The following is a 22,280-nucleotide window of genomic DNA, read 5'->3' as shown; positions in this document are numbered from 1 at the left end:
GGGCTAACATTGTCGTGGTCCTGTAGTACCGCCTGCCAGGTACAGGGCTGCCGTGCGGCTGCACGAGTCGAAAGGTTGTTATAGTCTCGGGAAGCTTCTGGGAGCGACAAGCAAATGTAATTGGACTCGTATTGGTCTTGGCGTTGCTGGTAGTCTCGAAGATTGCCGTTGGCTGCGCGCAGCTGGGATGCGACTAGTCTAGGTTCAAAAAACAGGAATGAAACAGACATATACAGCTGAACCCATTATGCGCTAACCAGCTGCAGAGCACTATCTTTCAGCTCACTTCAGCGCTGACATAATGACGACGTAGTGTTCAGCGAACGCGTAGCGTGCAATACGAATGCGCAGGCCGAAGTGAAGCAAGTGCAGCCAACTATTGACTAATCGCTTTTGTAACGCCTCACCATCAATGTCGGAATATTTTGTTGCCAAGAGTATCTCACTCGATAGAATGATGTATTCAATTTATGTACAATAACAACGCTATATCGTTCTTCTCTATCTTTCTCGCTGTCCATATTGGCATGCTTTCATGCCGTGTCGCTCATCTAATCGCCGCCAACAATCTCCGAACCCATGTCAAGAAGTCCAGGAAAATGGTGAGTGGTCAACACTGTCTCTATCTAAGTTTCCAAATGCTCCCAATCATACAGCTCGGTCTATTCATCTCTTGGTCGTATTCAAAACCACAAACAGAAGTATTGGCGGGCTATGGACCGCATCTTCCGCTAGTGATTGACGCAGCTTTGCGGCAGTCCCGGTGGTACCCAGTAACAGGCATGAACGTTGACAGCTCATCTGTACTGAGCCCATTTGCAGCCAGGATGCAATAGATACAATCGCACGTCCGGCGCGGTGCCACTGCCGGCTAGTGACGCAATGGCCACATCTGCTCTGGTATGTGTAGCATTGGAGTCTCTGCTTCGTCTTCATTTACTGATATGCATCCCCTCTTTCAGATCCTTGTCCTTGCAGGCTCAGGTGTTCTCGGTGTGTAAGGCGGCGGAGCCTCATCTCTCTTTGCTGCCCTCTCATTCCACGAACACTCTTTCCTCCAGTTTTGATCGGCTCCAGCCCCGAGATTCGTATCGCCCATCGGCCTTGTCAGGGGTAGCCTCGCTACAACAGGAAATCCAGAGTCATTCCTTAGAAGCCTCAGTTCCCTGTAGGGATATTTGGCTGTAGCTTGGGCGCGCTCATGGGCTCTGCGGCGGGCTCTTTTCACTATACATGCGAGGCCAAAGCCGATGAAGAGGAAGGCGGCCACAAAAGTGGAGACAATAAGAAGGACAGTGCGGTGGGTGGAGCACTGGCTGGAGTAGTTGACTTCGCAAGAACTTGAGCGCTTTTGGATGATGGTAGGGAGATTGATTGTAGGAAAAAAGTTGTGGGGTAAGTTGCTGGGAGCCATTGTTTGTGTATAGTAGTGGGGCTGGTGGCTGTCGGGATAGGAAACAGCGGACAACGATGTAAATGTTGGTTCGAAAGGGAAACAAGACAAGTTTCCCTTGAAATAAACGATACAGAACACAAATAAAAGGAATGGTCGATAAAGAGAGGCCTCTTGCAGCGCGAGCGTATCTTTTACATGTCCTGCTCTCTACCCGCTGGCGTGGAGTGCATAGGCGCCCTACCCCTACCTATGATGCGCAGCCTCGCGGCAACGATGCGCAGTTTTGTTTCCTGCCTGCCTTAACGACAGCGCCTAAATAAAGCTTAGGTTGACTATGCGTTAAGCCTCTTAATGCGGCGCCTAATATTAGTTTCATTCCATGGGTTGGTGTGAGGTCGCTTTAGTTGTTGCACTGCCCCTCTCCACCGCGTTCGCCTTGGGGGCAGCCTCGTTACACGAGCGAGGCGCCGCGGTCTTTGTCTGCCGATGGGCGATGCATTGTCGGAAGCTCTGCTTCTACTTGTTCGTTTTTCGATGCACAATGAAGATTGTTGGGAGCTACAGATAAAGATACTTGTCGTGTCAGGTTGCTGTGAGAGCAAAGGTGCTCTATGCAGCCGTTTCCTGTCTAAGTCAGGTTGGGCAAGCATTCAACGAAATTCAGTCCTTGTCGAACTGTTTAATGGTCGAGAACACCTGATATGAAGAAGTTTGCCTCGTCTGGTGCTGCGCAAAGATTTCCCATCCCGGCACTCTGCGCTTCACTGTGCCGTTCACCTTGTTCGCTGACCGGCGCCTTGTAAGACGTAACTATGCCGCGTGCTAGGGTTGAGACATGCCCCCTCACCACACAGCAGCGATATGCGGACACGAGGTATCGTACGATCAGGTGAATGCGAAAGTTTGCCTTAGGCAGCCCCTGAGGGGGCCGCGGGATAATCAGACCCTAAGGCTCGACGATGTAGTTGAGGGCTCAGTTGGTGAGGCCCCTCAGGTATCGCACGCTGAATCGGTGGAGGGCTTTCCCTACGTATTGCCAGAACAGTCGAGAGGCAAGTAGACTCAGACTCGCCACATACAACTTTGCAGTTATGGTTATGATGAGTCGTCCCTCGTTGTGTCGTTGCATTGAAACACAGATTGTATGCTTGTGGTGTGCCAGCTGGTAAATTATCCCGTGGTATCTGGAATATCGTTCCTGCGCATCTGCACGGCAAAGACTGTTCAGAAAAGAGAGGACACCATACCGTCCTCAAAAGCGAGTGTAATTAGATGACCGAACGCCATTCAGCACAGGGAAAAAGGCTGTATATACGCTGTTGTTCAAAGCGCATACTGGTGGCCCTGTCTAGATTTGTTACATGCGCTCGCCGCACATCGCTTCGGCTGTACATGCTCCGTGTACTATGTTCGCATTCGTCTCGAGCCCCACATACCTTGTTGGCATATAGTTCCAGTTACGAATGTGATCTGGCTGATGTCCCCGGACCTCACCTCCAAGACCCCACGGCGAGCTCCCGGAATGCCCAATTAGGCAACATCCGAAAATGCCGGACACAGTTCCCCGCAAACACGCCCTGAGCTCTACCCCAATAGTGCCATATATGCAGACAGGAAAGGGTGGCCACGGCCAGACTCGCTTCAAATGAAACGGATGACCTGAAAAGGCGTCTGGGACCGATATAGTATAAACCCACAATAGCCCCATCTTGCGTAGAGCTTACCGAACGATCGCGCGTTATCAATTGTATAAATACCCACCTTCCAGCGGATCCTTCAGCGTATATTGTAACTCAGATCCCTCTTCTTCTTCCCGTGTCTTGAAATTGTAATTCAGATAATTCCAATCATGTCGGCCACACGCGGGCTACCAGAGTTCAGCTTAGCTGGCAAGGTCATATTGGTGTCGGGTGGTGCGCGAGGCCTCGGACTCACACAGGCCGAAGCATTGCTAGAAGCTGGTGCACGAGGTAGATACTTGCGTACATGCGGGGATGTATAGAATTTGTTGGCTAATACACGCTCCTAGTCTACGCACTTGATAGGCTTCCCGAGCCCTCCGCGGACTTTGGTCCGATCGCAGAGCGAGCAAAGAAGGATCTCGGAACATCGCTTGAGTACCGCCAGATAGACGTGCGGGATGTAAAGAAGTTGAATGAGATCGTCGATGACATTGCAAACAAGGAGGGAAGACTAGACGGGCTGATTGCGGCGGCTGGTATCCAACAGGAGACGCCTGCATTGGAGTATACCGCTGAGGATGCGAATCGAATGTTTGAGGTGAACATCACTGGATCCATGATGACTGCGCAAGCTGCCGCAAAGCAAATGATCAAGTTTGGCAACGGCGGAAGTATCGTGCTTATTGCTAGCATGTCTGGCACCGTAGCAAATAGGGTACGATGATTCTAATCAGTTGGAATGCTTGGCTTTTCGACTAACATGCAGTAACAGGGTCTTATATGCTCGGCATACAATGCTTCGAAAGCAGGTGTGTTGCAGCTTGCTCGCAACCTAGCGTCGGAATGGGGTGAGCACAAGATTCGCGTCAACACAATCTCGCCGGGTTATATCGTGACAGCCATGGTGGAGGAGCTTTTCAAGCAGTATCCTGAGCGAAGGGAAACATGGCCTACGCAGAATATGTTGGGCCGCTTGTCCAAGCCAGAAGAATACCGTGGTGCCGCAGTTTTCCTTCTCAGCGATGCGAGCTCGTTCATGACTGGGTCAGATCTGAGGATAGACGGTGGCCACTCGGCATGGTAGTAATGTAGTCGCACATAGAGACACATAAATTCATAATGTTGAAAGTGCTTAGCTCGACTGCATCGTGGTGTTCTGTCCAATGCGAGGCTGCGGAAGTCCGTAAATGGGGATGTTTTGCTGAATAAGCGATATCTTGGCGACTCTGGCAAGAGCGTCGCCCTTCACCGAGGAAACAGAGAGCGTCTGTTGGCCCTTGCCGAGCCATGAAATCTTCCAACAGATAGCTATGGTGTCGCTGGTAGGTATCACCTGCCATGTACCCCCCAGACATCGATTCCCTACTCCTATATTGTGGCCCATCACTCTGTCCTCGCTCGTCTATTACTAGGCCCCAATTTTGGGGCCCTGCCGCTCGAGCATGACGGCATCAACCCCCTCGACCGTATCCCGTTATGGCCCCGCCGTGCTGTTCCTCACAGGAGTGTCGGCTGGGTATGCGGCATATATTATATACAATACCCTCCAATCCTCCACACCTACAGACGGTCTCCACCGCAGCAATGCTGTTCGCAGACGGCGGCCGCGAGACTCAGCACCGGCACCGTCCGTGCTGCCACTGAGCGAGCAAGACATACCTTCGCTGGGCGAGTACCATGTCCTGACTACCAGAGTGCTGCTTGATCCTCACAATTTGGTCACACCTGCGGAGCTGCGCAGCATCATTCTGCGCGCCCAGCCGGACGCCAGTGAAGAGACTATAAATCACCTCTCCGGGCGCACATACGAAGAGTTCTTCGATCGACTGCTTGTGGTACACTCGCCCGACCGTGCGCTTTCGCCGTCAGAAGTCGATGCTCTTCTGGCCTGGCTGACCGAACGTAACCCGAACAATCCAGCATTAGATCGCGATGCCATAGCCCGCGCAGCGACATGGCATGCGCAAATGTTTGGAAACACGGATAGCCTTGCGCTGGATGGCGGGGAGAGCGTCGCGCCCACAGAACTGTCTCTGGGAAGTGATGAGGACCCGGACGATGATGCCATTGATCCGGAGGGCCAAACCCTCCAGCGCACCCTATATCACATCGCGGAAGACCGCGCAAGGCTAGAAGGCGTGGTCCATCGCGGAATCACATGTAACGGCTGTGACGAGAAGCCCATTCGAGGAACTAGATGGCACTGTGCAAACTGCCCAGACTTCGACCTATGCTCCAACTGCGAAGCCACCAACTCGCACTACAAGAACCACATATTCTACAAGATACGGGTGCCTGCAGGCTACCTGAGTTTGCAGAAACAAGAACCGGTTTACCCGGGAAAGCCTCATATGATGAACCTTTCGATCGATTCGTCGCTGAAGAGGCGCCTAGTAGCTGAAACAAAGATGGAGGCTGAGGAGGTTGAGGCGTTGTGGGATCAGTTTACTTGTTTGGCAGGGGCAGAATGGACAGATGACCCAAACAATATAGGATGGGCTATCGATCGGTGCGATTTCAATCACGCATTCGTACCGCGCTACAATGGCTTCCCTGCTGCACCTAATCTCGTTTACGATCGCATCTTCGCATACTATGACACGGACAAAAATGGGCTCATTGGCTTTGAAGAATGGATCAAGGGACTTGACGGAATGCATACCACAGACGTGGATGTAAAGGCCAAGATCGTCTTCGACGGATATGACATCGATGGAGATGGCTATGTGTCGCGCAAAGACATACTACGCATTTTCCGGGCTTACTACTCGATCGAGAAGGAAGCTACCCGGAACTACATCATGGAGCTGTCTGAAGAGGTTACGGTGCGCAGTGCCCTAGATACTATCCGGTCTAGTCAGCCCTTGGGCTCTGCATTTCCACCTCGCAGTATGAATGCCTCCAACACAAGCAACCCCCGTTTACGGCAGAAGCAGGAGGGTGACATGGACATAACTCCACCCGTGCTCGAACGAAACACCGACGTTGCAGAGCGGAATGAGATCCTCAGGACCACCGACCTCCAGCATATTGTGCCCGATGAAGTCTCCGGCGAGCAACAAGCCAACATCTTGAACCAAAGATGGGCCCGTAGACAATACTACATAGATGAAGAGGAGGGCTTCACACAACCAGATGGAGCAGATGGCCAAGGCCCACTCGAAGGACAGGCTCAATTTGGTGGCTCCGCAGACGCAAGTGAGGAACATCCCCGAAACAGAAGTTCGCGTTCATCGTCGAGGGTCCGTTTCCAGGAAGACGTGGATCTAGAGACGCGTTCAAATGCCTCCTCTTCAAGGCCTTTTGGAGAGCGTTGGGGTGGGTATGAGATACCTGAACCTGAGCAAGACCTTGGTAAAGAAGTACTGTATCAGGTTACACAGCAAGGGTTTAACGAATTACTCAACCCACTATTTCTTGAAAAGGAAGACATGGCCATGGACGCTCAGGACACACGCAGTGAGCGCCGCTCAAGAGCCGCCGAAATCGAGTCTACAATTACGCATCTCTTCACAGCCAGGAAAGCGGACATTGAAGTCATCCTCCAGGTTGGCGTCTTTCGGTTTTCCAAATGCATGATAGACAAGTTCTGTTGGGCGCTGAGCTATGGAGAATCAAATATCCAAAATTTGTTCGTGAATCCAAGCCATCAGGGACCACGCACCGATGATGAGGTTCGAGCAGCAGTAGAAGCCATCTACAATTCTGTCGAGGCCAAAGTTTTGAGCTCAGTTAAGAATCCTAAGCCAAGTAATGCTGACAATATGACAATATGGAACATGTATATGTGCCAGTGTCAGCTTCGGGAAGAGGCCGTCAATGCATTCATGAGCTGTGCAGAAAAGCAGGGATGGCTATCATCCTCTGTTCCGAGTAAAAGTCCAGTTTCTGACCAAAGAGATCCTACCATGCCCCAGTTCCGACCGAACTCTCTTACACATCTACCAACCAATTCGCAGAGTGGCTCATGCAGCTCTTCAGAGACCGGTGCAGCTTCTGACACTGACGAGTCATCAGTATCAACCAACGAAGACGCAGGCCCCGGTCGGTGTTTCTTCGTATGCGCAGCCCACGACGGTTTAAAACGATACCCTGGAAGAAAACGATCCACAGATTCGACGTCAGGCCCAGAATCCGGTTCTCCCTCCACAGTTGCCGCAGCAGCCGACGTCAGCGAACGGATCCTCGAGCTAATGCCCCTCTCATGCCCCGCCGAGCCTGGAGGCCCAACTCCAGACACCGTGCAGTTAAATTGGTACTCCGACGTCCCCGAGCGCCACTTCCTCTTCATCCAAAACCTAGAAGGCACAGATCTCGTGCAATGCGGCTGCAACCAAATCAGCCACTCCACAGACCCTTACCACCCCGAGACAAACCAGGCCAAGCCTCTGCAGCGCGCCATTCGCCGGGTAGCTATGGACCCTCAATCCCCCTTGCACCTGATCATGCTAGCTAGTTTGGAAAGCGTGGATCAGGAAATCAATCGGCGCAAGGGTGGTGGGCTGATCAATCTGGAGGAGTTTTCGGAACATATGAGACAGGGCCAGTTGCGATTTTTGGAGTCGTGGATGGATTGGGTGGGGATTTGAGGGATGAAGGCTGGGGATATGGGCATGGGACACTATATATTGGGTTTAGATGAGGATTAGCATAGAAGTGCCAATACATATGTTCTGAAAAGTTATGCATACGCAAGATATGTTTCTTTTTACTGATCTTAGATTACCACGTCGTGTGCGATATTCTGTTGTTGGACGAGTGCTCCGGACATCTAATGAGTTGCATGTAAGATGTTTTTGGTGGGGCTAAGGACCTCGGGTACTATCGTGAGAATAGCGGAAACCAAGCTTTTCACAAACTTTAATGATCACCGAAATATATAGTTTTGCTAGGATACTATTGGACTGCAAAGTTCCCGTCGCTACTCACGGACAGTGTTAGGGAATAGCGTCGCATATCGAGACCTGCGATATAGCGACAGGGGTTAAGGTGGCATATCAAGCTCTATATTCAGACAGCTACATATGTATCCAAGTTCTCAAGCTCGCACTCTACTTTGACTTTGCAAATTGCTTCCCCCACTTCTCTGCAATTTCTTCTTCTGTGAAGCGTCTCGTCTTGCGCTTTAGCATTGCGATCTTCTCGTCGAGCGTGAGGTTCATTTGATCGCCGATGGGGACCAGGCACTTGGCGATGTGCTCGTAGTTCTTTCTCAGGAGATTGATTGTGAGGAAGAAGTAGTCGATGTTGTAGAATACAATGGCGTCTTCGTCGGCGTACTGCTTTTTCTGCGAGAGGAAAGCGACGGGGTGATCGCGCCAATGGCGGAGGGGGTTGAGGTGGTGAGAGGTGTGGTAGCCATCATTGTAGCAGTCTCTGTTGCTCTTTTGAAAGGTTAGGCTGATATGTGGATTGGCTATGTGCATCTTAAACTTACTACTGAGTCGATGAGCGTTATACTTGACCGGAAGTCCGAGTCCGGTTCGGTTTCGTCGACAAAGGCGTGCTGGCCCCAATTGCCCGTCATAAGAGCTATCCGCATAAAGTTGAGAGGGATCAAGAAGACAAAGATTGTTGAGCGGGCGTTGACGTAGTTGTACATGAGGTACAGGAAGATGTAGTTACCCCATTCGCACACACCTGCTTGAAGTGCAAGGTTGGGCTTGCGTGTGCGGATAAAGTACATGGGCAGTTCGAACCAAATAAGGAAATAGAAGCGGCCGACATATTGCATGAAGTCCCAGAGGCTGTCTCGCTGATATCGGATAGTCGAAGAAAGGTCATTAGGGCCATTGCCTTCCACGTGGTGATGCTTGACGTGATGATAGTAGTACGAGTTCCAGGTATGGCCCATCAGCGGATCCAAAATGTATGGAAAGATCCGATCAAACAGGCTGTACTTGGGACTGAGTACACCCCGCATGTGGATATGTTGGTGCTTCAGGAGAGTGAATGGTCCCATATACGTGCCTTGCATGACGCAGTGGAGTACAGCATGCCACCAATGAAAGTTGACATATAGGTAAATAGCTGATGGGACGCTGGTGCAAAAGTAAAGAAGCAGATGTGTAACCATTACAACATCTGTCTCTACACGGACTACCTTCTTGGCCCAGCGAATGTAGGGATCAATAATCCATTTGCGAAGAAGGGGATTCTTGATGTCTGGCTCATCAAACGTACAGAATACCGTGGGCTCAAAACTGTCAGACTTTGGATCATTGAGCTTTTTGAAATAAGCAATTGCTTGTTGTTGCTGGTCTTGGAGGTCTGCAAAGGTTAGTCGCACAACCCCATGAATGAGGAAAGACGAGGAACTGTTTTGCAACAATGGAGAAACGCACCTTCTGGTGATGGGGTTACGGTCTTGGAATGTTTGATAACCGAGTCGTCAGAATCATCCCCTGCATCTGTCGACGATCCGCATGCAGGGTCTCCGTGCAGCTCATATTCTTTTTGCAGAAGATTCAGCACAATACGATCCTGGCCAGTGAGTTTGGGGTCCAGAGGATAAGCTAATTTGCCCATTCTGCAGGCGATGCAAAGATATCGCTGGCAGTAGGGTATGTCCAGGTGGCCCGATGGTCCCAACAGCGATGGAAAGCTCGCCGGACTCGCAATTAAAAACTACTAGGAACTTTGGGGTACAATAAGCGAACCATCAACTTCGTGACAATGAAAAGGCTGGGGTTCAGGTTTCTGATAGGGTTGTAGTTGTATTGAGGTGCGAGGATGTGGCGCTAAGGAGATACCAAGCGGTGACTGAAGGGTTTAGCGCCGCGCCCCTGGAGATCCACATGGCAAGATTCAGCCCCGCGACCATTTTTGTGGCCTAGAACCCCAATTCTCATGAGCAATCTCGACGTGTGCGAGTTTAGTTGAACGCTTCTGTCATCTCAAAACTAATGGTTGTTAATATGCTACATCCAGTAGCATCGCTGGTAAATGCTGCTTCTCGGATTTTCCCTGGATGTCCAGACTGTACACGTACTCCGGAAGCTCAGGTTTACCCTTGGACCCTTGGACCCTTTCACGTGTGACTTGACATCTGTTCAAACAGTATTTGCACAAAGAAAAGACCGGAATTATTAGTCAGCATCCCATTGCGATGATTCCTTGTGATGGGAGGAAGGAAGGTAACGTGACCTTCCGACCTTCAAAACTCTCATCGACCAGTATGGCATCTCTATCTGAGAGTTGAATTAGCACCCAGACTTTCTAATATTCGTCTTCACTTTCTGTTCTCATTAGGGAATTAGACCCAGCTGCGCCAAGTTATAGGGTAATAGCTGTTTCGCTACACTACAACATGGATATTAAGTTTAAGCTTATCCTTCAGACTTGACAACTCAATATAACGGCCCTGCGAAAACTGCAATGCGCATTGAATTCGTCTTACCTACGAAGGAATTTTATTCTTGCTTCGAAAGGAAGAAGCAAGAATTTCGAAAATTACGTGCGCGACTAAAAACATGGTCATTCAAATTATCGTCGAGGAAATAAGCGGGAGCCGCGGGGCGTGGAATGGTGCGGCACCCACTAAAGTAAGGATTGCTCCTTGTCTAGGACACGACTGTTTTCAACAAGATGTAGGTCAAAGTGCGAACCAAACTGCATTTCCAGAAATAAGTTTGTTTGGAGTTAAGACCGCTGAAGAGTTTTGATACTCTACAGAGGCTTGATTGTTATCGCGAGTTCATTACGAAGCTCTCAAACGCCTCAGCCTCGGGGCCTTGGGCAAACATCATGTTCGTTCCTGTACTCTAGGGCCTTTTGACGTATGTTGAACAGACCTGAAACAGCAGAATATGGTTAGACTACAGGTAAATGCCGTAACGATTTGTTTTGAGGTCGGGGCGAAGTAATGTGCCAAGTCAACGTAAAGCCTTAGTATCTCCATCTCCATATTACTTACGGGAATACGGTGATTATACTGAAAGAAATAATCTCCGCATTCGCAGATCTTCGCGGCGGGAAATCTGCACAGAACTCACCATTGATCTCGCTCATGTATTCTAACACTTTACTTTTGCAAAGTTTACAGAATATGCAAAAAAGGGGAGTAAATCGTGGTTTTCCGTCCGTGCGTAGAAGAATATTTTCTTTATCGATAAGTTAGAGTTGTTGTACTAAGCACACGCTCTTAGTAGAGAATAAAGTTTCGGCTTTCACATACTCGTTCAACTACTACCTTACCCCAAACCATGGGCCGAACAGCATGAGCTCAATGTAAATCAAACAAGCTGTCCTTGCTGCATTTCCCTCAAGTGATTAGCTGCACGCCTTCAATAGCCAAGACTCAGCCCTAAGCGCTGGGCACGCGCCAATAATCCGGACTAGCAATATGGCAAGTTCTAGCGTGTAGCCAATCACGCTCCAGAAGTCGCTCCGGAATTAGACACACACAAGGTGAAGCAAAGCCTCGTGACAAATCAATACTCCAATGACTCTGTCTTGATTCACATCTGCAGAGGCCCGCAAAAGGAACGGGTCGGCGGGTAGTTGAAAGGACCGCATTTGACAAGGGAGCTGGCGTTATCTCGTTGCGATGGCGTCCTGTTTCTTTGGGACGCCCACCATGAATCCGTGGGAAAGCAAATGTGCATGTTTTATATGCCGTACGGCTCCCTTCGCGAGTCACCCTGAGAGTTGATACCCGTTTTGCTACAGTTCTATAGTCGTTCATTTTTGTTCATTCATTGGTTTTCATTACAACAACATGCGTTCGTTCGCGTCACTCGCTATCGCTGCGCTTCTAAGCGCTCTCACGGGCAATGCTTCGCCACTGGCTATGGAGAAGAGAGGCATGTCGCCCCCCCATGAGTTCTAAAGTTTTTACCAATCGCATTCTAACAAGAAGTAGTGGCTGTTACCGATGAGCTCATCAGTGACATGGGTTTGATGAGCCAATACGCTTCAGCAGCGTACTGCTCCGATAACTACAATTCACCTGGTAACAAGGTCAGCTGCGTGAACGGAAAGTGCCCATTAGTTCAAGCCGCAGATTCAAATACTATAGCCGAATACAGCGAGTAAGTCGACTACACTTGCCCTCAACGACCTGGAAAAGTAAAATAAAAAACTAACAAATCCACCAGAGATGAAACATCAACAGACGTTACCGGCTACATCGCCGCAGACCACACCAACAAACTCATCATTGTCTCTTTTCGCGGCAGCAAAACCCCAGACAACTGGCTCACAAACCTCGATCTCGGCATGACCAAAACCGACATTTGCTCCTCCTGCTCCGCCCACCGCGGCTTCTGGCGCTCCTGGCTCGACGCCCGCGACCGCGTGCTACCTGCCGTATCGCAAGCCGCGACCGCAAACCCCTCTTACGAGATCCGCGTAACGGGGCACTCCCTCGGCGGCGCCATCGCCACCCTCGCCGCAGCCAGCATGCGCAACGCAGGCCGTACAGTCGCACTATACACCTACGGCTCGCCGCGTGTAGGTGGCAGCAAGATCAGCGACTACATCTCCAAGCAGGCAGGTGGCAACTACCGCATCACGCACTGGAACGACCCCATGCCCAAACTCCCGTTGTTGACGATGGGATACGTACACACGAGCCCGGAGTACTACATCGATAAGCCGAACGGCAAGGATGTATCCGCAAGCGACGTCCAAGTGTACGAGGGAGCAGTTAGCTTTCGTGGGAATGGGAAGTGGTTGGCTATGGATGTCAATGCGCATATGTGGTATTTCTCCACCGTGAAGATGTGCGATGCAAAGAGTGTGAAGAGGGGGGTGTTGGATATCACGGGGGTAAAAAGGGGTCAGATGGAAGTTGTGTCTGTTTTCTAAAAGGAGAACGATGACATGGTGTAAGATTAATTTGCTATGGAGAAGTAACGTGTATGGTAAACTCGAACAAAACAATAAGGAAATCGTGAGCGTAGCAAGGTCGTGAGTGTGAGAGATCGTTAAGGGGGGGTATCATCAACAACGCCGAAGTCAAAGGAAAAAAAGGAATAGGAGAGTGTGTGTGTTGTTCAGCATTCTAGAATGTCGCAGTCCCACTCGAGTTCGTCGGCCGTGTGTTCGCGCCACAGGTGATCCATGAGCGATCCGATGTCGCGGCATAACATGTCGAAGCGCCGGAATCGGGCGCAGAGGACGCATGCAAAACCGCCTTGTTCGCGGTGCGACTTTACGATGAAGCGGTTTTTGATGCGGAAGACGCGGTAGAGGGGTTTGCGGCGGAGGTGTCTGGATTCGCGGCAGTCGTCGACGACGATTTCCCAGATTTTGCCGGTCCGCATGGCTAGATATGTGCGGCAGAATGGGCACTTGTTGTCACCGCATGGCTTGTAGGCGTCAGCCAGCGGCATCAGGGGGTTGTCTTGGAGCTCTTTTGCGTAGATGCAGAATAGCCTGGTCTTCGTTGTTGGCTTGTCGTCGGGTTTTGGTTTCGGCTTCAGATCTGGCTCGGGTTTTGGTGCTGGCTTCGGTTCTGGTTTCGGTACTGGCTTCGGTTTGGAAATCGGGTTGGGGACTGGGAGTATTTTGAATTCCTTGTCTTCTGAAGAAGTCGACGAGCTTGAGCTGTCACCCGTACGCCGCCTTGGCTTGAATGGCTTCGTCGTGTGCCAGGTATCCTCGGGGTCCGGAAAAGCCCCAGGCGGACTGCAAGGCGGACTATAAGGAGGACTGAATGGCGGATCTGGCTGCCTTGGGGAGGGTGAGGGTGTGGGCAGCATACGCTGATACTGCATGCTCAGTGCCGCCATCGAGGCTGCACGGGCTGTCCGTGTGGTCTGGATCAGACGCACCAGGTGCGAGTGGGTAGATGAGGGCGCGATGTACGAGCTCATTGACAGGTCTTGGTGTATAACCAGACAAACCTTCTGAAGCTGTATAATTTGTGATTGAAGTTGGATCTGCGCCGTAGCTTCGTCTAGTCAGTATATAGCCCGTTGAGTCAAAATGAGGACTTACCATCCCCGCGAGCGAAAGACTCTCCAATCTTCCGATATCCACGGTCATATTCGGCTCGTATTTGAGCGGAAGAGGTAAAAATGAGCTCTCCTTCGCTTTCACAAAGATCCTTGCTGCTGCCCGACATGCCGAATCCAGAGTCGCGGCGTCTGCGTCCAAACATGCTGATGTGGAATCTGTCTTCATCGTCGCTGTCTCTGGGACTAGATTTGCGCTTCAGCTTTTGATACAAATCGCTCGCTGATCCAAAAGTATCAGTCAAAGCTCGCACCAGCGATGCGACGATTACCAGTTCTGTTAATAGGCCTTTGGCCTGGATAAACTCGGTCAGTACTTTGCCATAATCAATATGCGAAACAGGTGCCGCCGCCAAAGCGCTAGTTTTGGAACGGGAACCTACCGCTTGAACCGCTTCTTCTGTTTCTGGCTTCATTTCGATGAGGAAAAAAAGTATGCAAAATTCGTGAGTTGTGTGATGCAAAAGGAGAATGCAGACATCAAATGAACTACTACATCTTGCGCCTGATAACAGCCGAACCACCAGGCAACTATTTCCACACCGGATCATACAGCAACTATGGCCTCAGGTGAAAGGCATGGATTCAGATTCCATGTATCATGGGTACCTTTCGGACCTGGTCTTGGTAGTCGCATGCTTGCGCCTCTTCACGTGGCGTCTGAAACATGACTGGTGTGGCTCGTACTGACCACTGCACGAGTACTGAACAAGACCATGAGGAGCGGTGCTGAAATAGTCATAAGGGTCTCACAACCCACCGATTTCACTTGTAGCCCAGAATACTTTCAACGACTGCTTCGTGTGGGGATTTGGGTGCGCTGAGTGAGCCTTCTGTTGATGAGGCCCGAATAGTCCGCGCCACATGCTCGACGGCGCATGCGTGACATGTTCTAAGACAACAATAGCATAGACGATGACTAAAATGTCAAAGTTCTCTCAATAAATCCTTCTCGCTAAGTGAGAGTGCGATGTACCGCTGGTCCTCCTGTGAAAGTGTGCTGCTTGCATCGTGCTTGCGCTTGATTCGGTGGGGGTCTGTTGAGTCTAAGCAGACAGCCTCGCAGGGCAGTTTGATCGACAGCAGCACATCATAATAGGCCTAGCCAGGGCGGCTGTCGAACTGCAAGTCTGTGACATCGTCCCGTTCCGTACCGTAAAGGTAATTATTAGGAGGAAGGAGGTCGTGCTCCTGTTAGAAACCGAGCAAGCATCAGGTGACGCCACTGCGCACTTGGACTTGGCACGCGTCTCACGCCTCGCTGCACATCATCGTGACTACATCACTTGCTCTATTAAGCTCTTGTGCCCGAAGCTTCGCCGCATTCCAGGACGAATGCTAGACATTACACAGCATCCGTTACGTATGCAAGCCATCTCGTTATCGCCCGTCTTCCGCCGAGCGCAGGTACCCGGAAATCAACTGGGGTCCACCGGGCGCTTCGAGTTTCATCACATCAAATGATTCGCTGGGAGCATCCCAGCACAGCATACCTTCAGAAGCGCGCTCCTGCTCAAGGCACACTCTGTTAGCGCCGTGCTGGGGATTCGCTATTGCTGTGCCGCAAAGATGCCATCCAAAAGAGACATGTCCGCTGCCCGCGAACCATCAGCCGCATCTGCCTATACGTCTTCGTGGCCTTGCAGCGCCGCGTGACGAAGCGCATCAGCAATCATGAGTACGACTGCCAATTCCCGATGGAACCCATTCCGACATCGTGTCTTGAATTCTATAGTAGAAGAGACGCATTCGACACAGCCACCCCTGGCACCACCAAAATCGAAAACATGGAACACGACCTTACAGAAGATTGAAAGTTGGCCTGAAGAGGCTAAGCCGCTTAAAGCTCACACTTGGCTTACTCGCCTTTACTCACTCGGCGATGTGATACTGGTGCTACTGCCAATATACTTTATACGTATGTTTCCAGTTGGATACCAAATCATTCATCTGACCAGTATAGTCCTCGGTGTGGCTGTTATCATACTAAATGGAAAGCCAACCGCCGGCTCTGCTTTTGGATCAAAAGTAGAGGCAGCTATGGATCTTGTAAACTACGCTGACCAGCATTTTACGAGGGCTTTACTGACCTTTCAAGGGTCCAACATTGTTCCCCATTTTGTTTGCCGCGATAGTCGGGCGGAGTATGAAGATGATCGCACGATATCTTGCAGAAAAGGGCACGAAAATTAGCGTAAGTGCGCTTCTTCGACGTGATTACGTACAGGTCCTTGAATCTTTCGGCTAAAATCAGCTAAGACATTGGAGCTCCTCGTCGCAAGCCAGTCTGTGTGGGGCACGTTCGAAAGCCAACTACTCATGCAGAGGATGACGATGGTCGGTATAAACCTCCTTTTCCTGTGGGCCCTATCCCCTCTTGGAGGTCAAGCTTCCCTCCGACTCATGACAAGAGACACAAAGGATTCATTTTCAAACGCGAAGCTTCGATACATGACTACCGGTCCAGCAGCAAGTATGTGGGGCTTGTCTTCGACATATGTTGGCAGTGGCAAATGGGCTGATGCCGGAGCTCTCTATACTGCTGCATTACTAGCACCTTTATCTACGAAGTTAGGTACACATGACCCTTGGAATAATGTCAAGATCCCGACGTTAGAGGGACTTAACTCATCACTTGCGGATGCTGATGGCTGGGTCGCTGTGCCAACTGACATTTCAGCACCCGAGGCTTACTCGTCATTGGTCGGACTACCCGTAGTTGGGCTCCCTTCCAACGAAAAATCCAATTTCAGCCTGGAATACACCTATCTCTCAGTGGATTGTCAACCATTTACTCAAGAGTCCTTCCCCGGAAATAATGGCTCCAATTATTGGTACGATGTAAACGCCACTCGCCTCGAAGAGCTAGTGCCTGGCCAGGTATGGTATGAAAAAGATGAGGACCCCCCTCTCGGTGATGAGACAAGTGGACGGACATCGTTCTTCATGGATACAACTCGTAGTTTTCCCTGGGGTATTAAGGAGGGCGATGATCGCGACCTCTATATGGGCCGGTTGGACGGCTTTTTCGGCAACTTCAACAGTTCATTGATGCCTGAGGCAGAGCTTACGACCAAACGAGAGTTGCTGTTCGTCTCGGAGTATTCAACAAATAGCCAGGGACGCCTAGGCCTGAACATCGCAAAATGTTCCCTATCACAAAATCACATCGAAGCTGCTATCCAATGCAAAGGCAGCACTTGCTCCACTGAAAAGGTGCGCAAGTCCTTGAAAGATAATCGCCCCACATCACTCACTGGCTTCGAACATGGTACCATCATGTTCTGGTTTGCAAAGCAGTTTCCAAGGGCAGTGAAGTTTTCATCTGGCTCTAGTCCCACGGAGTTCTTCTTAGCAAACACATCTGCATTTCCCTTTGTACAACAAGTCGGACACTTGTCAATGGACGTTGCTCTGACTGACTTATCACTTGTACCGTCTGAGGTGTTCTCCAAACGACTTAGCTTGGCCATGAACACTTTCTATCAGTTGAGCATACAGCCAACGGGTTACTTTGGTAATTTGCCAAAGAACTTGTCGTTATATGGCCCGGATACCGATCCAGCCACGGATATAAATGCATACCTACCGAAGAACTTGTCGGCCACTGACCATACCTTCACCGACTGGTATGGCCAATTCGAGATAGGACTCCAGGATATCAGGTCTCCATTTATCGGGGCTACAACAACAGCTACTATCACTGCCACCGAAGAGGTTTTCGTCTGCGAATTTGCTTGGCTTGTACTTTTGCTTGTCGCCTCATCAGTTACTCTCCTGACAGGCGTCGCGGCATTAGTTCTAAAATATAAAACACTAGGACCCGAAATGTTTGGCTTTGTCACCAGTATGACATACGAAAACCCCTGGATCAAGGTACCTGATGGAGGCACCACGTTGGATGCAATGGAGAGAGCAAGGCTCCTTAAAGATGTTGACGTATACATTGCCGACGTACGCGGAGACGAGGAAGTCGGCCATATTGCCCTTGCCGCTGGTGTGCCGATTCGGAAGTTGGAACGAGGACGCCTCTACTACTAGTAAGGGTCTTGCAAGCTCAACAGCGCATGACTTAACAAGTCCTGCGCCACACCCGATCCATTGTGGCGTAGTCGCATTGACGCCACCGCATTAATACTACCGCGACAAGATTTTTTTGGAAATGCCGTACGGGGAGCGATACGCAATATACGCTTCGAAACACCAGGACTCGTCATCTTTCCAATAGCGGATGAAGTCCTAGTTCGCTGGTCTAGCCCATAGGCCAGCTCGACGTTACATGAAACAATGCCATTATTACTGCCCACCGACTACCAAAAGCCATGTTGCATCCCCGCAGCCACATCCTATCAAGATCATGATCTGCACGTTGGCGCTCCGCTGCAGCCAGTGTTGTATGGCATATGGGCAAAGATGTGACAGGTCGGGGTGCAGCCTTGTGAAGAAGAACCAAGCTTTGTTAGCAGGCGCAGTGGACCTGATAGTGGATGCGTATAGTTGGCGGCTGAGAAAAAACAGCGATGGCTCACCAATCGGCCACGCAATGCAGGGATTGTAAGGCCGGAAGTGCGACGTAGCATAAAACACCAAGGGGCCTGGCTTGCTTGCTGGCTTGCTAAGCGAATCCGCCCCAACCAATGATCGACCAGAGGCACCATCGAAACGAAACCTCGCCTAAGGCCCTACATCGTGGCATGTTGATCTTCACGTGTACGCAATCGTCGCCTTCCCCGATTAGCTCAACGCATAACATCCCCGCGGCAAGATTGCCGTAACCAGCTGTTCTCCTTGGTTGAAAGCCACAGCGTACCTGGACAGCTCGTTTCATCCCGTAGGCGCTCGCCGGTGTGGAGCAAGGACGTGCCATGCGCTTCGTTTTGACTCTACACTGTTGGCTATCAGAGGCGAGGTTTGATTAGGGGGCATCTCAGAGGACGTAATTGTGGAGGTCACAGTGGCAACACATGATGGCTATAGTGCCCACACTGTATAGGCAGTGCCATCTGTATAAATGACTATAAGCGCATGTACGACATGTCCTCATCACAACACACGCTCTCTCAGCAGCCTCCACACTCTTTGCTTTGCAGCATTTCTTTGCACGACTAGCTGGACTAGATCAATCACTCTCTCTTCAAAACTTTCAGCATTTTACTATCGTTGTACGATATCATTTCTCCCACCAACACCATGTCTCTCCGATCTACCATTATGGCTGCGGCAACCATGATTGCCGCCGTCAACTCACACATGATCATGAAGCACCCTGTACCATTCAGTGTTGACAAGCTCGACAACTCACCGATTTCTGCTTCCCAGTTTCCTTGCAAGTCCAACATTGGCTTCACTGTCTCTGAGATGAACCAGATGGCTGTAGGAGAGGAGCAGGAGCTTAGCTTTACAGGAAGTGCTGTTCATGGAGGAGGCTCATGCCAGCTCAGCGTAACAATGGATACCGAGCCAACAAAGGACTCAGTTTTCAAGGTTATCAAGTCCATCGAAGGTGGATGCCCAGGTATCTCAGAGGCTGAGACGTTCAAGTTCCAACTTCCTGACAGCATCCCCAACGGCAAGGCTACATTCGCCTGGACTTGGTTTGCGAAGCTCAGCGGTGGCCCAGAGATGTACATGAACTGTGCACCTATCGAGGTCACTGGTGGTGCTAGCGACAAGTCCAAGTTTGACGCACTTCCTGACATGCTTGTTGCCAACCTCGCTGGAGCCACCACCTGCAAGCAGGAGGTCAGCAAAGTTCTGAAGTTCCCCAACCCTGGATCTGTCCTCGAAACGGGTGGAGACGCGGCTGATATTCTCGATCCTACTGGTGACTGTGGATCTACTGGTACTACCCCCTCTGATCCTTCTCAGCCCTCTTCCCCTGCTGGTGGAGCGCCCTCCTCCGCTCCCTCTGCTCCTGCTGGTGGCGCTCCCTCTGCTCCCTCTCCTCCCGTTGCTGGCCAGCCTTCTGTCGCTCCCACCTCTGCAGTTGGAGGCCAGCCCACTGTTGCCCCAACTCCCCCATCTGGTGCCGCCCCATCACCTCCATCTGGCAGCAAGCCCTCCGCCGCACCCCTCCCTCCCAACGGTGGCGGTGTCTTCGCCCCCGGAGCCTCTAGCGGCTCTCCCGCCGGTCCTACCGCCCCAGCTCGCCCCTCAACCTCCACCACCCTCGTCACCGTCACCGCAACCCCCACTCCCCCTGTCCGCCCTACTCCTTCTGCAGGCACCGGTTCTCCCGCTACCCCCACCACTCCTTCTACTCCTGGTGGTGGCTCAGGTGCTCCCTCCACCCCTGGCGGCGGCTCATCCGCCTGCTCCGAAAACGGTACCATCGTGTGCAACGGCGCTACTCAGTTTGGTATTTGCAACAATGGCAAGCTTGTCTGGCAGGAGGTTGCGGCTGGTACTACCTGTGCTAATGGCAGCATCACCAAGAGGGGCTACAATGGACGTATTGTACGCTCGCACTTGATGAGCCGTCGGGTTGGTCACTACTAGGTTTCTACATTCACTTGATGAGTTGTGGTTGCTAACACATACGTTCTTACACTCCTTTTCCACTTTTCTCTTCTTTCGACAAAAGGTCTGGGACCGATTCTTTTCTTCTTTCTCCTTCTTTTTGGGTGGTGGATAACGCCTAGCCCGCCATTCTTTCTTTTCTTTCTTTTCTTTTCTTCTGGATGAGTTCGAAAGAACTTGAAGCTGCTGCTGCTGAGGTAGTCGTCGTTGTTTGTTGCGCATTTTACCGGAGTTCGAAACACATGGAAGGGAAACAACAATCGTGGTCTTTGGAAGACACGAAGGGAGATACACACATATCGGGCGTTTGAACATAAGAAAATGGGGGAGACGTCGGTGTATATAACAAACCCTCGGCTCATAGCCGTGGGAAACTCGAAATTCAAATGTTGATTCTATCATATCTTCCTTTTTGCTCAATAGTGATGCACATACTATCCCTTTTCACCAGATTCTAACACTTGGAGTGAACATGAAGTCAGACAAGATTACTCACTACTAGTTATTCCAGTTTTGGAATTAGGAACCGAGTTCCCGAGACACACCACCCCAAGAACCTCATTCAAATACACCAAGACAATATCTGACCCCATCATCTCCCTATATGATCCCACACAGGGATCTCCCCCCCCCCCCTTTGAGCAACCCAAGTGTTCACGTAAGTACCCCATCAGCACTAAACCCCTCAGACCTTCTCCTCCCATTTAAAAAAATTTGTACGTAATGAATCTCTCAAAGTCCGCCCAGCAATTACAGATTCTATCTAGTATCTCCCCATCAATCTGACGGTACAGTTAGACTGGGTCCTTGGGTGCTACTACACACATAGCGGGTGTGAGTCATGAGTTTTCTCTCTTCCCCCCATTCTAGATCCGATGCACAGGGCTACTTGCTGAACGACAGAGATTTACATGGGGTAGGCAGGAAGGTAGGGGGGGGGGCAAGGGATTACGGATAGTAGGGATGTGATGGGTGGGAATTATGGGAAATAGTAAAGTAGTACTTAGGACGGTTTCTTGGCGGCGCTATTGGCATGAGTACGAGTGTACCTACTTAAGTGGGTTTGGTGGGGGGAGGATGCGGAGGTGGTTGGGGCGTTGGGGGCTAGTGGGAGAGTGGGAATGGATGGGGTTGGGGGAGGGGGACGTGCTGGTGGGTGTCTTGGGGGATGTGTTGGCATGGGGAGTTGGAGTGGTAGTGGTGGTGAGACTTATATTTGTGAGGTGAATGGCCGTTTTTTTTGGATGAGTGGGGAGATGTATGCGTAGGCGGGACTAGGGCAGCGTACATCTTCAACACCAATGATTTGTGTGTTCGATGCTGTATGTACTAGAAAAAACTATCGATTGCTAATAGATAGATTTTAGTTTTTCCGTTCAATCCAGCATAGACCGTTGGTTCATCTGTGCTTACGTGAGGCCAATGCTATTCTATACCTTTCTCTTTCTAGTCTGACTAAAGTCGAGTGTTCGGGGGGTATTTCGGGCATAGTTAATCTAGCGACATTTAATAAGTGGGGAACGACAAGACTCGAGACGGTTTCTACCATACTGCGTGACACTTGCCATGGGGTGATTTTCTTTCTTGATTCATGGGGCTATTTACTACTACTTCTTCGTTCTTTTCTTTCGTGTACTTAATGTAAAATTAACGGGCTGGTTTAGGGGTATATCTAACTGTTCTCATCATCCTTATCCTTACATGGCGTCCAAAAGGCAAACT

The 22,280-nt window shown here is 50.6% G+C and overlaps 8 protein-coding genes across 8 annotated transcripts; 5 read left to right on the top strand and 3 right to left on the bottom strand.

Annotated features, from left to right (window-relative positions):
• Positions 1-958: 958 nt before the first annotated feature.
• COCMIDRAFT_89282 (uncharacterized protein) lies at positions 959-1,414 on the bottom strand (the record flags this gene model as incomplete). The annotated part of the gene is made up of 1 exon (XM_007687588.1): positions 959-1,414. The coding sequence occupies one exon, from the start codon at positions 1,412-1,414 to the stop codon at positions 959-961; it is 456 nt and encodes a 151-aa protein (XP_007685778.1).
• A 1,831-nt stretch (positions 1,415-3,245) lies between these two features.
• On the top strand, positions 3,246-4,162 carry COCMIDRAFT_89451 (uncharacterized protein; the record flags this gene model as incomplete). The annotated part of the gene is made up of 3 exons (XM_007687587.1): positions 3,246-3,366; positions 3,426-3,793; positions 3,851-4,162. The coding sequence occupies 3 exons, from the start codon at positions 3,246-3,248 to the stop codon at positions 4,160-4,162; spliced, it is 801 nt and encodes a 266-aa protein (XP_007685777.1).
• A 358-nt stretch (positions 4,163-4,520) lies between these two features.
• Positions 4,521-7,667, top strand: COCMIDRAFT_89303 (uncharacterized protein; the record flags this gene model as incomplete). Its single annotated transcript, XM_007687586.1, has 1 exon — positions 4,521-7,667. The coding sequence occupies one exon, from the start codon at positions 4,521-4,523 to the stop codon at positions 7,665-7,667; it is 3,147 nt and encodes a 1,048-aa protein (XP_007685776.1).
• Positions 7,668-8,129: 462 nt separating this feature from the next.
• COCMIDRAFT_89406 (uncharacterized protein) lies at positions 8,130-9,606 on the bottom strand (the record flags this gene model as incomplete). The annotated part of the gene is made up of 3 exons (XM_007687585.1): positions 8,130-8,462; positions 8,516-9,348; positions 9,423-9,606. 3 exons carry the CDS (start codon positions 9,604-9,606, stop codon positions 8,130-8,132), a joined length of 1,350 nt encoding a protein of 449 aa, XP_007685775.1.
• A 2,364-nt stretch (positions 9,607-11,970) lies between these two features.
• COCMIDRAFT_3326 (uncharacterized protein) lies at positions 11,971-12,888 on the top strand (the record flags this gene model as incomplete). The annotated part of the gene is made up of 2 exons (XM_007687538.1): positions 11,971-12,110; positions 12,177-12,888. The coding sequence occupies 2 exons, from the start codon at positions 11,971-11,973 to the stop codon at positions 12,886-12,888; spliced, it is 852 nt and encodes a 283-aa protein (XP_007685728.1).
• Positions 12,889-13,076: 188 nt separating this feature from the next.
• On the bottom strand, positions 13,077-14,455 carry COCMIDRAFT_89326 (uncharacterized protein; the record flags this gene model as incomplete). The annotated part of the gene is made up of 4 exons (XM_007687584.1): positions 13,077-13,529; positions 13,551-13,975; positions 14,023-14,335; positions 14,423-14,455. The coding sequence occupies 4 exons, from the start codon at positions 14,453-14,455 to the stop codon at positions 13,077-13,079; spliced, it is 1,224 nt and encodes a 407-aa protein (XP_007685774.1).
• A 1,258-nt stretch (positions 14,456-15,713) lies between these two features.
• Positions 15,714-18,080, top strand: COCMIDRAFT_3324 (uncharacterized protein; the record flags this gene model as incomplete). The annotated part of the gene is made up of 4 exons (XM_007687537.1): positions 15,714-15,957; positions 16,003-16,088; positions 16,138-16,233; positions 16,299-18,080. The coding sequence occupies 4 exons, from the start codon at positions 15,714-15,716 to the stop codon at positions 18,078-18,080; spliced, it is 2,208 nt and encodes a 735-aa protein (XP_007685727.1).
• Positions 18,081-19,229: 1,149 nt separating this feature from the next.
• COCMIDRAFT_34762 (lytic polysaccharide monooxygenase) lies at positions 19,230-20,537 on the top strand (the record flags this gene model as incomplete). Its single annotated transcript, XM_007687563.1, has 1 exon — positions 19,230-20,537. The coding sequence occupies one exon, from the start codon at positions 19,230-19,232 to the stop codon at positions 20,535-20,537; it is 1,308 nt and encodes a 435-aa protein (XP_007685753.1).
• Positions 20,538-22,280: the final 1,743 nt, after the last annotated feature.

The sequence above is a fragment of the Bipolaris oryzae genome (assembly GCF_000523455.1).
Source record: "Bipolaris oryzae ATCC 44560 unplaced genomic scaffold scaffold_31, whole genome shotgun sequence".
Lineage (NCBI taxonomy): Eukaryota > Fungi > Ascomycota > Dothideomycetes > Pleosporales > Pleosporaceae > Bipolaris > Bipolaris oryzae.
Note: the sequence above shows the minus strand (reverse complement) of the source record. Positions and strands in the feature narration are given on the sequence as shown.